This window comes from Nelusetta ayraudi, unplaced genomic scaffold (assembly GCF_046127955.1).
Source record: "Nelusetta ayraudi isolate G7.1 ecotype Tasmania unplaced genomic scaffold, CSIRO-AGI_Nayr_v1 ptg000079l, whole genome shotgun sequence".
Taxonomy (NCBI): domain Eukaryota; kingdom Metazoa; phylum Chordata; class Actinopteri; order Tetraodontiformes; family Monacanthidae; genus Nelusetta; species Nelusetta ayraudi.
Window position 1 is genome coordinate 2,312,501 of NW_027466129.1, and position 17,500 is coordinate 2,330,000.

At 50.5% G+C, this 17,500-nt stretch overlaps 1 protein-coding gene across 1 annotated transcript in view; it reads right to left on the bottom strand.

Moving 5' to 3' along the window:
- LOC142900160 (thyrotropin-releasing hormone-degrading ectoenzyme-like) overlaps positions 1-17,500 on the bottom strand; it is a 59,306-nt gene that overhangs the window by 17,526 nt on the left and 24,280 nt on the right. The window contains exons 5-8 of the mRNA XM_076044282.1: positions 12,400-12,554; positions 5,123-5,236; positions 594-731; positions 351-416 (exon numbers count right to left, since the gene is read on the bottom strand). Coding sequence (XP_075900397.1) covers positions 351-416; positions 594-731; positions 5,123-5,236; positions 12,400-12,554 — 473 coding nt within the window. The remainder of the gene's footprint in view (positions 1-350; positions 417-593; positions 732-5,122; positions 5,237-12,399; positions 12,555-17,500) is intronic.

Below are 17,500 nucleotides of genomic sequence, written 5' to 3' on the forward strand. Positions count from 1 at the left end.
AAAAGTTTATTTTCGCAGAGTTCCTCATTAAATGTTTGATCAAGATTTAACAGCGTTCTTTTTTTTCCGCTCCTGAACTCAATGTTGACCGCATAGCGGACAAAAAAAAAAAAAGGTCTCGCTGCTGCTTTTTCCAGTTCACTCTGTATTTGTTTTAGGCTCTTAATGTAATGTTGTAACAGCTTTCTCCTACTCAGCCAAGCAAATGATGGGATTGTGAGAAAATTACTGTTATTAATTTGACCGTCAGAGGCTCAAATTTAGGTAAAAAAAAAACAAATGTCAAAGAAATTCTAAATTCCTAAAATGATGTTTTCGGTTTTCGTCACCCAGACCAGCGTCTAACTCACGTTGAGTCCTTTCTGGAAGAGCGGCTGTCCCATCACGTTGGCCAACATTCGGATTAGCGCTGCCCCCTAGGGACACAGATGAAGACAACAGATTTACAGTTGGAAACGTCGGCAAAGTGTCGTCTTGGAAAATGAATAGAAAACAAATAAATAAACGGAACACAAATCGAGCTCGTTAGCTTGTCGGTTAACGAGCTCGATTCGCAGAGCAAAAAAAACGTGCGAGGGCGACGGCTGACGCACCTTCTTGTAGGCGATCCAGTCAAAGACCCGGTCGATGTCCGACGCCTGCTCCACTTCCTGGGAGATGGGGTGGGAGGAGCTCAGACCGTCCAGTAGCATAACCTCGTGCAGGACGTCGGTCAGGAAGCGCTGGTTCTCCTGCCAACCGTTAGCACACGTTAGCACACGTTAGCTGAGACAAGGGCACTGTCACTGTGTGCCGCTGCAGGTTTGTTGTTTCATGTTTACCCAGAATTCCTCCTCCCGATCCCTCCCCCGAGTCTTTCAGTCTCTTTTTAATCGACATGTGCAAACATTGTGTGGCTTCGGCGAGCTCTATCCCAATCAGCCCCGGGGATCGGGCTAAATCCCGGCCGGGTCCATTTCCTGGATTCCAGTGTTGACTCTGGAGACGCTCCTCTAATGAATCTCCGGTTCGCCGCCGTTTTTCAACTGCGGCTGATTGGCTGTTCGTCTCTTTGGTCCTGATTAATGGCATCTGCCGGTATCTGACTCATTGTCGCTGCGATGCGGTGCTGTGTAATTCCTGGATTAGCGCTAGTTTGTCCAGTCAATTTGTCTTTAATGAAGCAACATCGAGCAAAAACCAAAGCCTGTTTTTTGACTTTTTCCAAAGCCCGTAAATTTTTAATGAACGTTAGCGAGACTTTCTGCATGGATCCGTCTACTTCTTGGCACTTTGGGCTCGGCCGGCGTCGATTTGGACTAAAAAATTCCTGTCTCGTCGGGAGGAATGAGGCTGGAATTTAAATGAGGTTTTGACCTCTGGGCTAAACACACAAGACTGTTTATTTTTCCGCTTGCATCCCTGAAGCTAAATGCTAATGTTGCTCTCCATTATCTGCGGCGAGAAACCGCAGTGGGGGGGGCGGAGGGGTTCGCTTCCCACACCCTGTCGCCGGATGTTGCAAGCATCCCACCGACGTCGTTTCATCAGCAAAAAAAAAAAAATGACAAGAAATTAAACAATAAAACATTTGGACAAGCTCCTCGTGCGCCGTGCACGTTGAACATCTGGAGATTTTATTGGCTCAGGGGGTTCTGGCGTCTCCCTCGGTGTGAAAGTCGTCACTCTGAACAGCGGGCCGTTAGCAGCACTCTTTCACTGATTCCTCACATCTTTATAACCTCTAAGACGGTGCCTCAGAGGTTTTCATTCATCCAATATTTATGCATAACCATATATATATACACTATTAAATTCATATCTGCAAATTATTATTTTGAAGTTAAAATTCACTTTGATTTAAAAAAAAAAAGAAAATCCTGAATGTGTTTCCCACCCTGATCACAGCCACCTGGAGCGACAAGTGGCTGTTTTTTTCTGAGAAGAAACTTTCTGCTTCACGAGGGACTGAAGTGCAACACTGCAGCCGGCCACTAGGGGGCGAGAAGGATCAGGTGTTGCAGCGCCACCTGAATGAAGCTCTCGTGTGGCCCCCCCCCAAAAAATCTCAATTTCAGTGTTTTTGTTTTTGTTCAAGAAGACTGACGACTTCTGCGGCTCAGGTTTACTCTTGGGTGCGCGCACACACACACACACACACACACACACACACACACACACACACACAGACACTAGGCAGGAGGATCGGGGGGGAGGGACTGCGCCACAAATTACACAATTAGCTGATTGGCTAATTGTCCCACTTGGATGAAAACAAAGCAGCGAAACGAGGACGAGACTAAACGAGGCGTTTAGGGCCAATCAGCTGACACGTTGAAGTCACATCTGCCTGTGGGAAGAGCAGATGGAGCCATGTGTGGAGGTCCGGCAGACAGCGGGACCAGGCTAGGTCGTGGAGCTACATTCTCACGTCCTGTCTGAAGACATGAGCCTCTGTTCCACTAAAATTAGCGGGATGTCACCATGTTTTTGGACGCGGGACGTCGCGGAAGCAATCGGCATTGAGTTCCGTGTCCAAGCACCAAACCCAGCGATTGTTTCGGCGTCTGGTCCATTTTGTGTGCGAGGACAATGAACAATCATCCAGCGCTGATGGAACGTGATCGAAAACTTTTGCATCGGTGCTTGACATACGCCACGACTGGCGCGATATTATGATTTAGCGCACGTTACGCTCAACGTCACCCCGTGCAGCAGGTAAAAAAAGGTGGTGTTGTCCCGGGTTTACAGATTCCACTGCATGCCGATTAGTGCGGAGCCGATCGGAGCCGACTTTGACCCGGGTCGTTTGCCGGGTCGCTTGACCCGTTTTGTCGCGCGGCTCGGTGAGCAGATTCCACCGCCACCAAATGCCGATTATTTTCAAAAAAAACCCACGTTTTTTGGGCAGTGGAATTGGGGCTATGGAAAGGGGCCAGTGGGCTGAGGAACTTACAGGGAGACACTTTGTTAGCTACCATGTGCCAAGGTGAAGCTGCGCTGTGATTGGCCGCTTGATTGCAAGCCAAGAAAACGAGCTGAAGGTTTCCTTGGATTTGGCTAGCTTAGCATGAACGTGGCGGAGAATCAATATTCGGACCTTGGCAGGAATACATGACGTCTTCGAAATTATGTCTTCTTCTATGGTTTCTTTCAGGTTTGCATCGATCGTGTCTATGTCGACAACAACAACAGCATTGACGAGACGCTAGCGTGTTGAATTGTCGGCCGTCCTGAGGGGCCGCTCTGAGGATATTGATCGCCCTCTGCCGTCCACAACATGAATATTACATTTCATTTCATTTCTATATTTATTTATTTATTTTACATTTAGAGCGGCTCAATTTCAAGCCTCTCAACAACAATCCCGAAGTATCTGACGTAAAAAACTGTTTCCGTGGCGCAACAGCAACAATGGAAACAACAACAACAAGCCAATTAAAAGTGGTATCTGGAGTTCTGGAGAGCGGGGAGGGCACGCAGTTGTTTGTTTATGAGAGAAGCAGGGACGTTGCGGCGGCTGCGGGGACTCGACTCGTTGAGCTGTTTTTTTTGTTGTTGTTTTGTTCACAGTAAGAAGCGTTTGGAGCTCGGCAGGCCTGACGAGCCGAGCGCCGAGTCTCACGCCAGAGGTCTGACCTTTCAGGCTGCCGCTCCCGTCTTCACATCTTCGCCGTGACGACGACCTTTAACAATTACCAACCCAATGTGTTTTTCCTCTCTCTCATCATTTCATCCCCCCCCCTGCTCCCCGTCTGGATCTTTCATTTCCCCCCCGTCTAAATCTCCGAGACCGAGTCTGGTCTCTGGCGAAGCGAAGCTGCAAAATCCCAGTCAGACCAGTTTGCACTCGGCTGCTTCACAGCGCAGTGGTACCGATGACGCGCGGCGTTCTGATTGGCCGAGCAACGGATTGGACGGGACAAAATATTTCTTTTCACTTCCAAGTCACGTTGCGGCGCTCCGGCCGTTCGCCCCCCCCGGTGGGGGGGGGAATGGGAGGAAAAAAGAAGCAGCTCGTTGAATAAAGACGACGGCGTTCGAGTCGAGCGTGTCGGCCGGGCGGCAAATTACCGCACAAACGCTTTGTTTCCATTAATGTGTCCGGCGTTGCAGCACCGCACAAACAGCCGTTTTTTAAACGCCGCAAAAACAGAACACACAAACACACTCCTGCACAAACTGTGTGTGTGCGTGTGTGTGTGTGTGTGTGTGCGTGTTCGCAGGATTGTGCGGCTGAGGTTTGTCTATTTAATTTTTTTCCAATCAGTGACAAAGAGAAATTGGAGCGAGACCTGATTTGCCGAGGCGGTGCCGAGTAGAAACGTATTGACTGGATTCTGTCACTTTGCTCTTGTGTTGTCGTCAACGTTTCATTTTTTCTTTTTTTATCATTATCGTTTATATTATTGTGGAACGTTGGGACCAGCGGGAGCCTCCAGTCGACGCCCATCAGCCCTCAATTATCTCGCGCCGGTGCCACTCGGAGAGTGTTTGAGAAACGAGCGGAGTAAAAAAAAATAAGAAAAAGAATTGGAGAAAGAAGAAAAGGCAGCAGAGGTGCAAAAACATCAAAACACTGAAGACGGCAGGCAACCTGATAAAGAGAGCGACAGAGGAGGAGAAAATGGAAAAATAAACTGATTTGGACTGTTTGAGCAGGTGGAGAGTGTGTGTGTGTGTGTGTGTGTGTGTGTGTGTGTGTGTGAGTGTGAGTGTGAGTGTGTGAGTGTGAGTGTGTGAGTCTGATGTAGAGCAAGGCCCCTCCCGCCTCCTAAAACACGAAAAAACAAATGGCTACAAAATGACGGTTGGCTGATCTGACGAGAGAGCGGGAGGGATGCCGACACAGCGCCCCCTGCTGCTGCGGAGGTAGGAGAAGGGGAAGGAGAGGAAGAGGAAGAGGAAGAGGAAGAAGAGGAAGAAGAAGAAGAAGAAGAAGAAGAAGAAGAAGAAGAAGAAGAAGAAGAAGCAAACGCCAGGATTGGAATCAACTTCCTGTTTCCATGTTTTTGAGATTCTTCGGAAGACAAAAGCTCATAAACTAGCTGCTGTCGCTGCGAGAGACAACGGCTGTCTGGTTTGTTTGCTTCTTCATGATTTCAGTTGGAAAAACAACAAACAGACCCAAACTGTCGCTCACCATGTTCCACTTGGGGAAGAGGAAGTCGGCACCGACGTACTCGAAGTAGTGGGCAAAGCCCTCCTTCAGCCACACGTCCTCCCACCAGGCCGGGGTCACGAGGTCACCGAACCACTGCAACACACAGGAAGTGGCAGCGCGTCAACACGACGCAGCAGAGCAGCGTTCACATCAAAGCAAGAAAAACTCATTGAATAACACAACAACAAACTAAAAAAAAAACCTCAACCCACAATGCACCTGGGGACAGAGACAAACAGGAAGCTGTGATAACGTCCTGCCCACTTGACCCTGTGTGTGTGTGTGTGTTTTCCCTCCAGCCAATCAGATGGCGTGTAGGGAGGAAACTCTGCGGTTTTGACTTTAAATAAACTCGACTGGTTGAATTTGATTTCCTCACCTCCGACCTCTGACCTCTTATCAGCTGCAGCCCAGACCAGGGACCACCACCTGGTGGCCAAACACTCGTGTTTTCTGACTTTGAGCAGCAGGAGGAAAAAACAAAAAAAACATACACAAAGCAAACACAGTGGCAGCAGATGCACGTCTGATGGTTGCCGTTGCCCCAAAGGAAAAGACTGCAGATGTTGGCAGATGTTGCACCTGCAGCTGCTCGCTGGAGCCGACCACAGTTTGATGTCTAACCAGTGTTGACGATTGTTGACCAACAGATGAGGTTTTTTCATTTTCTTTTTTTCTTTTGCGTAACTTCACATGGTTTTAATTAAAGTTTTGATAAAAAAAAAAATGCTTCAGGTTTTTTCCAGTGTGCTGGAGTCTTGGAGCGTCTGCTCCACTTCCTGTGTCCACTCAGAAAACACAGCTTTACTAACTCAGAGTAGGACCGCTGTTACTGCAGCGCCCCCTGCTGGCTGGCTGGCTGCTAGCGGAATGAATGACTGGTGAGCAGCGATGGTCCATCTGGTGTGTCCTTGCAAGAAGTCAGCCAGGCCTGCAGGGGGCGCTGTGGTGGTGCCCGGGTCTTCCCATTGGCTCACAGTGAAATGAAATAAGTGTTTCCATCCAAAGTGGTCCTTCAAGATTTTCCTTCCGAGGCGACCAATCAGAGGCCAGTTCAGTTCCTGGTCCGGTGCAGGAGCATGTTCTGAGACTGGTCCAGAACCTGGTCCTGGACCAGTCTCAGAACCTGCTAATGTGTCTGCAGAGATTCGGTAAAGGTTCCTCAGCCGCAGGAAACAACTTCACTAAATTCTGTGGCGGTTCTGCTTCTGGATTCTGGATCAGCAGCAACAAAGCTCAGTGTCTCACTCCTTCTCACCTCCGTCTCACTCCTTCACAACAAAGCCGACGTGGGCCTTTGATCTTCCTCCTCCTCCTCCTGATCAGTATTCTTCCTCGCTCTCTGGGCCGAGGGACTGAATCTGATTGGCTGTTTGTGCTGCAACCAGGTGACAGCCGAGCTGCTGCCCCCGTTCACCTGAGAACCTCTTTGGAATTCCAAAATGAGAAACTTCTCGTCTTGATTTGAGGTGGCAGTGCAGTTGACAGGTTCTGGATCAGCAGGTCAGAGAAGAACCAGAACCTGCTGCCGAGCTCCAAGACAGCCGGGTGGGCCCGGGGACCAGACAGTTCCTTCAGTGGTTCCAGGACCAGGAGCTCTGCTTCCATCTGGCTTCCCTTCAAAGAGGGAACGATTTAAAGCCTCATCGACAATCAATCAATCAATCACAGCCTGAAGCATCTTCAGCTTTCTGGTTGAACTGAACCAACTGGATCAGAACCAGTTGGCCAGTGGGACCAGAACCTGGAGTCTCTCTCGCTCTCTCTCACACACGCACACACACACACACACACAGGAGCTTATGCTTGTTCAGTCTTCAGCTCAATAAAACATCTGAGCAACATTTTCTGCTCAGAATCAGGAGAGAAACCCTGAAGCACAATAACAACAACAACAACAACTTGTGTTGTGGCTCGACTCCAAAAGCAGAAAATGTCGGGCAGGAAATGAAGACATAGAAAACTGAGCGAACAAAACAGGAAGTGATGAAAACAACAACAACAACAAGTAGAAGCCCAGACAACAGAGGGGCTGATGGGAAAATGGCGAGCGAGAGAAATCTAGGATGATTTATGGCTACTGGTTCTAATGGACCCAAGCCAACTGAGAGAGAGAGAGAGAGAGAGAGAGAGAGAGAGCGAGAGAGAGAGAGAGAGAGAGAGAGAGAGTTCACATTTCACTCTTAAACTCATTTTCATAAGTAGCATTTTTTTATTTTCCCCCAAGGAGAAGAAGGAGAAGAGAGCAGCAGTGTTTGGAGAGACGAGTGGAATGGTGATGAGTTAAAGGAACACTTCTCTCCTCCGCTCCTCCTCTCTTCTTCTCTTCCTCTCATCCTATCATCTCAGAACCTTTCCAAATATTTCCTCCACCAACTGGGAAACAAAGTGAATATCATGTCCTCACAATGTTCTCGTCTCCTGCAGGTGTTGCTGTTTTTGCTTCACTTCCTGGACCAAAAACCTTCTCTGGAGACTCCCTCAAACACCTGGGAGTGACAACACCAGGCTGGACCTCTTCCTGGCTCCTGCCGCTCTCCTCCTCCTCTCCACCTCCTTCAATTCCCCAACCGCCCCCCTTCCCCCACCTCCTCTTCCTCCTCCTCCTCCTCCTGGCTGCAGGACACCAACAGACCGAAAGCTCTTCACACAGTCCAAAACACCACTTCACGGAGATTCCAGGGAGTGTGGAAGCCATCTGAGGACTTCCAGGAAGAGAAGGGAAAACGTTTAGCAACATTCCGAGGCTGGACGGCGATGAAGGTTTGACAGGCGGAGGCCTCCAGAGGCTCCTGCAGCTCCAAGAGCGAGGAACCAGAAGGTTCGGCTGCCGTATATCAGCCATCCCATCGCTGCTACAGTGGGACACTGCCAGTGTGTGTGTGTGTGTGTGTGTGTGTGTGTGTGTGTGTGTGTGTGTGTTCTGGCTGGCTGACAGGGTGCCACACACACACACACACACACACACACACACACACTCACGCAGAGTGCTATTTTCGCTGCATATGGCTGCATTAATGAGGAAGAAGATCAACAGATGAAGAGTAAATCTGTTTTCCTGAACCTCAGCCCACTGTTTTCCTTTGTCTGCTTTAATTAACAGGCAGCTGATGGGAATCCACTCCGAGCAAACACTGCGCGCGCGCTTGTGTGTGTGTGTGTGTGTGTGTGTGTGTGTGTGTGTGAGAGTGTCGCAGTAAAAAGCCCTTCAACCGTATTGGTGGTTCCCCATGAGTGCAGAGATGTTTGAGGTGATGAAAATAGTGATAGTCCGGATTCGTCACACACACACACACACACACACACACACACATGCCCGTGTTGATTCAACTTGTACACACTAGAGCCCCATCGAGCTGCTGGGAATGAACACGGACAAACACGCCGATGGGGAGCCGGCAGGGTGAGGCTGCGCAGCCTGTGGTCCTGGTGGCCGTCAGCGGTACTGCAGCTGCTGTGCACTGCTGGAACGTCAGCTGTGTTCCTTCCAGCGGGCTGAACCCGTCGACCCACCGAGTCCTTCAGCCACTCGCAAACCTCCATCTGCTCAGACACACACACACACACACACACACACACACACACACACACACACACACAGAAACCCACAGAAAGCACATCCGTGGTGGAGGCGTGTTCGCAGCGCGCTGTCAGCGAAGCAACACGCCAACATCTCAACGCATCCATGTACGGCAAGCTGGCCAATCACGGCGGAGCAGACAAGAAAACTGAGGGCCAAAGTTTCTAAAGTTTGAGACAATTTGACAGAAGCTCAGCTAGCGCTCCGTGCTAGCACTGCGGAAACGCAGCAACACCTTGAACACCAGCAGGAGGCGCTGTGTCATCACTCACTGCAGAGGGGGAGGTCAACAGTCCACCTTAGATCAGAGTAGATGTTTCTGAGCTTATTTGTCAAGCACATGGCATGATGAACGCACGGATATGATTGGTTTATTCCTACGATCATCAGTCACAGCATCAAGGACATTTATTTATTTATTTCCACCGTTTAGCATTGTTCAGGAAGAGGCCTTTGGTTCAGTGAGGAGCGCCCCCTGCTGTACAGACAGCTGCAGAACCTCAGCACACGCCGGCAGCTTTTCACAACATCGGCTTTGCAGCAGCAACAAAGTCCAATCAAAGTCTGTTTCTATTTTCTAGTCAGAGCCTCACGGCTGAGGAGTCACATGATCAGAAATCCCCAGACAGTGAGCGTGTGTGTGTGTGTGTGTGTGTGTGTGTGTGTGTGTGTTTGTGTGTGCGTGCTGCTGATAAACAAACGGCTGTGGGATAAAAACGAGGCGGCAGACAAAACATCACGCTATCGTCTTCCAGTCGTTTCGTTTCCGCTCGACGCTTAAAAACCGACAGACGAGGAACAAAAAGAAGCCGAACAGCAGAAAGAAAGTATCAGCCAGACAGAAATAATAAACAAAGAGAGAAAGAAAGAAAGAAAAACAGCAGTGTTGCACTTTGGGGTATTTAGGGAGGGTGCGGCTGCTGCTGCTGCTGCTGATGACGATGGTGGTGATGATGATGATGATGATGATGGTGATGGTAGATGGTAGATGGTGGTGGTGGTGATGATGATGGTGGTGGTGGTGATGGTGATGATGGTGGTGATGATGATGGTGGTGATGATGGTGATGGTGGTGATGGTGATGATGATGATGGTGGTGATGGTGGTGATGATGGTGATGATGGTGATGATGGTGGTGATGGTGATGGTGGTGATGGTGATGATGGTGGTGATGATGATGGTGGTGATGATGGTGATGGTGGTGATGGTGATGATGGTGGTGATGATGGTGATGGTGGTGATGATGATGACCAGCTTGAGGTCACTTATTCAAACCCCGCCCTCTTCTTCTTCTTCTTTCGTTGGAATAAGTTAACCCAATGTTTGCAGCAGGATTCAGAGTTTGATACACACACACACACACACACACACACACACACACACACACACACACACACACACACACTGGGAGCCAGTAGAATCATATCTGAACCAGATCTGGAACCTTTGCGCTAAACCAGGAAGAAAAGACAGCTGAGCTACTAAAATTCTTCTTCTTCTTCTTCTTTTACAAAGAAGAAGAAGTAGGCCAAACTGCAGGGCCCCCTTGTGGTCTGGCTGAAGCGCTGGATTGTGTCTAACAACATAACACAACACAACACAACACAACACAACAAGTGAACTCTCTCACAACAGTCCCAAAAAGCAAAAACCAATCCAAATTACTTTTTTCAGAGATGCGACCTCGACCAACCAATGTCGAGCGAGGAGGAAAAGGGGCGGAGCTGCAGCCTCTTTTCACTTCCAGTTTTTAGATCTTTGAACTCTGCAGCTGCACCTCCTCCTCCGTCTTCTTCTCTCTCCTCCACTCCCTCTTTGTCCTTCTCTCTCTCTCTCTCTCCCTCTCCGCTGTCTGCACCGCTTAGGCTCGCTCGCCCTCTCTGTCTCCCTCTCTCTCGCTCCGCCGACTGAAACCTTTAAATTTTTCTTCCGCCTCATCGCGTTTGTCTGCTTGTCACGTATCCCGTGTCGTACTGTAGAAACAGGATCATCTCCTCTCTGCTGCTGCTGCTGCTGCTGCTGCCCGAGGAGCTGCCACACACACACACACACACACACACACACACACACACATGCAGGCGGGCTGAGTGGCGTTGCAGCCAGAGCCGTTTTGACTTCCGTCATATTTAGTTTGTTTACACGCAGATCATTTGCATCTGTTTATTTTTCACTCCGACTCTCACGCTGCTCCATCCTTCTTCTTCCTCTTCTTCTTCTCTTTTTTTCCCCCGACTATTTAAATTCTAAATAAGTCCCGGCTGTGCGCCAGGCAGCAGCAGTAGCACAGCAGCAGCAGCAGCAGCAGGTTGCAGCACGCCGACAGCGGCGGCGCTGAGCGCAGATAAAGGGACAATCAGCAGATTTAAACCACCGCCTGCTGCTGCTGCTGCTGCGTCGTCGCTCCCGCAGAAACCTTTTCACCTCCGCAAAGCACTATTTAAAGCTGGCCAGCGCCGCCCCCACGTGACCCCACAGCACCCCCTGCTGCCATCCAGGAAATGACACGTCTTCCAGGGATCGAAATAGACGCAGGCGGCGAGGAGACGCTGAGATTTCAGCCAATGAAAAGCCGCTGGTGCGAGAAGCGGAGCCGGAGCCTCCTCAGCCGTCTGATTGGCTCGGAGTGCGACCGACCAGGTCAACCGAGCGATCTGAGTAGATAAAGAGGTGGAGCTACAGCCCGGAACGGGAACCAATAGGATGCTCTGGAGCTGTTAGCGACCAGCTAATGCTAGCAGGGGGAGAAGTTTGATTGGTTGGCGTTCTGGCTGCAACTGTCAAATCAGCATCCTCTGAGCAGAGAAGGAGGCGGAGTCAGGGTGTTTAGTGGCGCAGGAACAGGAAGCAGCTGCGAACCAATAGGAAGCCTGGAGCTGTTAGCGAGTGGCTAGCGCTAGCGGGGGGGAATAGTCTGATTGGCTTGGTTCCAGATGTGACGGTCCAATCATCACGAGGCTCCTCCCCCTCATGGTTCCCCACAGGTTGAAATCCAGGACGTTTCAAATCTCAGGGTGGAAAATTCAAACTAAAAGGTTTTGTAGATTTTGAAAAAAGGGAGAAAAAAAACTTTCAAAGATGAGAAAAAAAAACACTCGGGGAAAATGTTTTTTTTTTCTGCTCACAAGTCAGAGGGAGAGATTCTTCCTCCGCTTCCTCTTCTTCTCCCTCTCAGGGCCTCCGTAGGAAGATGTTTTATTCAAGGTGAAAAATTCTTCCATTGAATATTTGAGTCTTTGCCTCCAGATTTTTTTTCTCCTCCTGCTGGAAAAATTGCCTTCAAACGTTTCCGCTGATTTTTGTTTTTCTTTTCTTTTGTTTTTTTCTTTTCTCCAAAAGTTTGACTCTTGTTCCGGAGGGAGTTGAGTCAGGGCAGGTCCTCCAGATGAGGGCGCTGTGGAGCCTCCAGCAGCAGGTCAACATCTCACATGGATCTTTCCTCTCCTACTTTGTCGTACTCAATGAAGTTCAAGATTATAGAACAGATTTATTTTTTGATTTCTTGAAAAGTTTTAATCCAAATTAAAATATTCATTTTTTTATTTTAAGTGTTTTGTTTTTGTTTAAAAAAAACCATTGACTTTATTTCTAATCATCTTTGGAGGCGGATGCTAGTGGACATGTCCCTTCCCTGACTGACCACTAGGGGGCGAGCTGGCTACGACGGCGGCGGTCCTACCTGGTGGCAGATCTCGTGGACGACCACCATGGTGAGCTCCATCTGGTAGGAGGCCGACGACACGTCGGCGTCCAGCAGGATCTTCTGCTCCACGAAGACGCTGAGGCCCCAGTTCTCCATGGCAGCGTAGGGGTGTTTAGGTACAGCCAGCAGGTCTGCAGGAGGAGAGAGAGAGAGAGAGAGAGAGGGGAAGAGAGAGAGAGAGAGAGACAGAGGGAGGGAGGGAGAGAGACAGAGAGAGACAGAGGGAGAGAGACAGAGACAGAGAGAGAGAGAGGGGAAGAGAGAGAGAGAGAGAGGGGAAGAGAGAGAGAGAGAGAGACAGAGAGAGACAGAGGGAGAGAGACAGAGAGAGACGGAGAGAGAGACAGAGAGAGAGAGGGGAAGAGAGAGAGAGAGAGAGACAGAGAGAGACAGAGGGAGAGAGACAGAGAGAGACGGAGAGAGAGACAGAGAGAGAGAGGGGAAGAGAGAGAGAGAGAGAGGGGAAGAGAGAGAGAGAGAGACAGAGAGAGACAGAGGGAGAGAGACAGAGAGAGACGGAGAGAGAGACAGAGAAAGAGAGAGAGAGGGGAAGAGAGAGAGAGAGAGAGACAGAGAGAGACAGAGAGAGAGGGGAAGAGAGAGAGAGAGAGAGACAGAGAGAGACAGAGGGAGAGAGACAGAGAGAGACGGAGAGAGAGACAGAGAGAGAGAGAGAGAGGGGAAGAGAGAGACAGAGAGAGACAGAGAGAGACAGAGGGAGAGAGACAGAGAGAGACGGAGAGAGAGACAGAGACAGAGACAGAGAGAGAGACAGAGAGAGAGGGAGAGACAGAGAGAGAGAGAGAGAGACAGAGAGAGACAGAGAGAGATTAATTCAGTGAAAACCAACTTGAACTTGAACAACCTGCAAACTGAAGAAACAAAGTCGCATCAGAGACAAAGGAAGAGATCCATCCAGCAGAGGAGGAGGAGGAGGAAAAAAAAAATCAGAACAGTTGACAGGAGCGTACCACAGGAAGTCCTGCCCACCAGAGGTCAGAGGTCAGGGGTCAGGTCCACCGCGGAATGAACGGCAGACAGGCTGAGCGACGGGAAGCCACCGCCCACAGCTTCCTGTCACTGTCAGTCATCACCTTTGATTTTTTGGGTTTTTTTTTTGTTGTTTTCAAAACTTTGTCCTCAAGGACTTCCTGTCAGCCTGCAGCTGTCAATCACAGCTCTGGGGGTAGGAGGGGGCGGGGCTTCACAGGACGCCCTGACAGCTGCCAGTCACCACGCCGGGCGAGTGACTGACACACACACACACACACACACACACACACACACACACACACAGAAATAAACAAGTGTTGGCTGGTGATCACTCACAGGCCCCGCCCCCCAGGATGTGTGAAGGTGGGTCAAACGTGCCATCTGCCCCCCCTCATCACCTGTCCCTCCCAGTGAGACACATTAATGCAGAGGAGGTGGGTGAGCCAGGTGCACTCACCTCTCTCTCTCTCTCTCTCTCTCTCTCTCTGCCTGTCAGAAGGTTCAGTGCAAAGAGTCACTAATTGGGACAAACGAGCAACACCTGGACACAGACACAGGTGTGTGTGTGTGTGTGTGTGTGTGTGTGACAGCGGACTGTGCGTCTCAATTGTCTCCGATTGAAATGCTATAGTTTGGGATGGAGAGTGGATGGGAGGAGGGAGGAGTGGGGAGGAGGTGAGAAAGAGGCGGGGGAGGAAGGGAGGGGGGGGTGAGGGTCGTTAAGCTGAATGGAATGTTTCACCTTAAGGTGGAAATATGCAAATAACTGCGTTTGTGTTTAAGGTGGAAATATGCAAATGAGACATTGTCCTCAGGACGAGTTTAGATTAAAATGAGACCGGCGGGTTCACACACACACACACACACACACGCACACACACACACACACACTGAACGCCACCTCATCGCTGCTGGAACCGCAGTGAGCAGCGTTGCATTGTGGGGGATGTAGGAGCAGCGAAAAGCAGCGAGTCCCTTGTTTTCTCTCTCTCTCTCTCTCTCTCTCTCTCTCTCTCTCTCTCTCTCTGTCTCTCATTTTTTTCCCTGGAATGTTCAGGGTCATGTGATCAAAGCGCGCATGCAGCCGTCAGACACGGTGACAGATCAGAACTGGGCCACTTCAGAGAACCAACAGCACTTTAATCTGAGAAGAAGAAGAAGAAGAAGAAGAAAAAAAAAACAGTCAAGAAAGCAGCAGCAAGCGCTGCTGTTCAGAGGAGAGGCCCGAGGGTCCCGCCGGGTCCTGCAGGGGGGTGGGCTGGGGGGCGGGGGGGTCGTCAGTGGCACCACAAGCCATCCATTGATCTGCAGCCTGCTCACATAGCAGCAGCAGCAGCAGCAGCAGGGTAGATTTTTTTGGTGAAACTTTCCATTAGCTCAACCGATCAGCAAAATCTCCCAACTGGCCCTTTAAAAGGAGAAACCAGGTGAAGGGAGTTTAATATAGAGGACACTGTGTGTGTGTGTGTGTGTGTGTGTGTGTGTGTGTGTGTGTGTGTGTGTGTGTGTAGGGGACTCAGAGGACGGCGGTCATCAGATCGCCAGGGGCCGTTTCACTGTCCTGGCCCGCCGCCAAGCCAGCCAATCAGAGGCCTCGATTGCGCCGGGGGGCGGCGGCGGAGACAACCTTTAAAGGCACGGAATCAAGAGCACCTCGGGTCCCAGGCGTCAGCCAACCATTGGGTAAAGTTCTCCGAGCTCGCGGGTCACATGACCCCGACAGACAGACAGATGTGGTGGTGTCTCAGGATAGCAAGGCGGCGGCGGCCATGGTCGCTTAGGCGCCGCCCCCTCTGTGAAGCCCCCCCCCCACCCCACTCGCCGCTGCCTCCGCCGGTTCGCTTCTCTTCACATCTTGTCACGGGAAGCACTTCTCCACGGCGCCATCTGTTGCTCCTCCGGGCGCTGCACGCCGTTAGCGTGGAGCTAACGTGGCGGAAAGCGACGGCGCTCCGTCCAGGTGGAACGTCACATGACCCAACATCTTCTGGAGGAGCTGCAGACGCCGGGAGACCGGCGGCGGGCAGACCAATCAGGCTGTTAGCTGCCAGTTAGCGGTTAGTTAGCAGCCAGCTAGCTGCTAGTTAGCAGCCAGCTAGCGGCTAGTTAGCAGCCAGCTAGCAGCTAATGCTTCCCCTGGAGGGAAGTTCTTGAAACAAAACAGTTTAACTGCAAAGCGTCGAGATAAAAAAGTTTCTGCGATGCTTCTCGTCAAAGAGGCTAACTGCTAAGCTAAGCTACTCCCGTTGTGCAAACGCAAACTCCACAGCACAACACAACACAAAGAACACAATGGACAGACGGTCAACAACGATGATGGGACATCACCAAGTTGTGATGCCCCCTCTTGTTTGAATGAATGACTGCAGATCAGCGGAGATTCAGCGGCTCAGTTCACAGCTTTCACTCACACACAGACACACACAGACACACACAGACACACACGCAAAGAAAGAAGAGAGAGAGAGAGAAATAAGCTAATCTGCTAATTAAAAGCTCTCGACAAGTTTCAGCCACCCAGCAGCAGTTTAGTTCTCAGCCGTTTTTTTCTCATGACTTCACCCAACGACCTGGAGGCGGATCAGACTGGAGGTCACACGACACGCTGATGAATTCATCAAATCATGGGACGCCTTACTGACTGGCTGCCTGACTGCAGCAAAGTGAAAAAAAAAGTGATGTATTTTTTATTAGCAACGTCTGCAGCTGTTTTGTCTTCTGTGTGCGTGTGTGTGTGTGTGTGCGTGTGCGTGTGCGTGTGCGTGCGTGTGTGTGTGTGTGTGTGTGTGTGTGTATTTGTGCGACAATAGTGGACACGTGATGGTCAACGTATGCATCATTAGTTCCAAGGGGAAGAAGAGTGAGAGTTGCGCGGGAGCTAGCGTGGTGCTAACGCCACCAGACTTAGATTAAAGACTCCCTCCAACATTCAGAGTTAATTGTCGTCGCCGCCAGCACAGCGTCTCATTAATTAATCGTCCGGGCGTCCTGGCGAGAACTTCCTCCTCGCTGGAAATCATCAGCTGGACCACAGCAGCCCATCAGCGCCAGCCGGGGTGCCGCTGCTGCTTTGAGCTAATGTGGCTAATGTGGCTAATGTGAGCGAGACAAACGATTGTAATCAGATCACACTGGTTTAATAAACAGTGGGACTTCACTGGTTTGACTGGAGGAAACGTAGACGTTCAACTGTCTGTTGCCGCGGAGCAGCGAGGACTCAAATCAGATTAAACGAGATTAACGACGTTTACACACAGTCGAGAGGGTGGATTAGCGTGTTGAAACGGCGCCGCCTTGTCTAGTGTCTTCAAAAAAGGACCAATCAAAAAAAAAAAGCCTAAAGAGTTTCTTGATGGTTGAATGTGCCATTCTGACTTCAGCGGCCGATGAAAAGAGCCGCCGCTGCTGGCGCCGCCGCCGCCGGAATAATTATTGTCTTCCCATTGTGCTTATTGAAGCAGCCAGTGAGAATTTAATCCTGGCTAATTAAATGTGAAAAGCAGCGGGGGGGTTCGGTGGGGACCTCCCTCACAAACCACCGACACACATTCCACAGCGTGAATTGAGTGAGATGTCATCGGCGGCGAACAAGAGGCAGATTAAAGCAGATTTAATCCATTTACACACTTAATCCCCCTTTTGTCCGAGCAGCCTTTGGGCTAATTATCCCTCATTAGGAGAATGTCAGCCGCCCAATCGAGAGCTGTCCGCTCCCACTGCGTCTGTGTGTGTGTGTGTGTGTGTGCGTGCATGCGTGCGTGCGTGCGTGTGCGCGTGGCCTCCAGGCTGGAACCAGTTCTCTCATTACTACCGCCGAGCGCTACATGCTAACGGAGGCTAGGGACCGCCCCCTCCCCCGCCCCCTCTCTCTCCCCGCAGCCGTCGCTAGCGCCGCTCGTCGCTTCAACCGCAATTATGGGTCAAAGTGTGATCCTCGGGGACGCTCCAGAACTGTCCACCGGTGTTTGCCGACGTCCAATCGCGAAAGGGTTTCGGCCTGGACCGATGAAGGTGGGAGAGGGAGAGAGACTTAAATGAGAAACAACGCCTGAAACTAAACGTGCCTGGATGAGTTTGTTCAAGC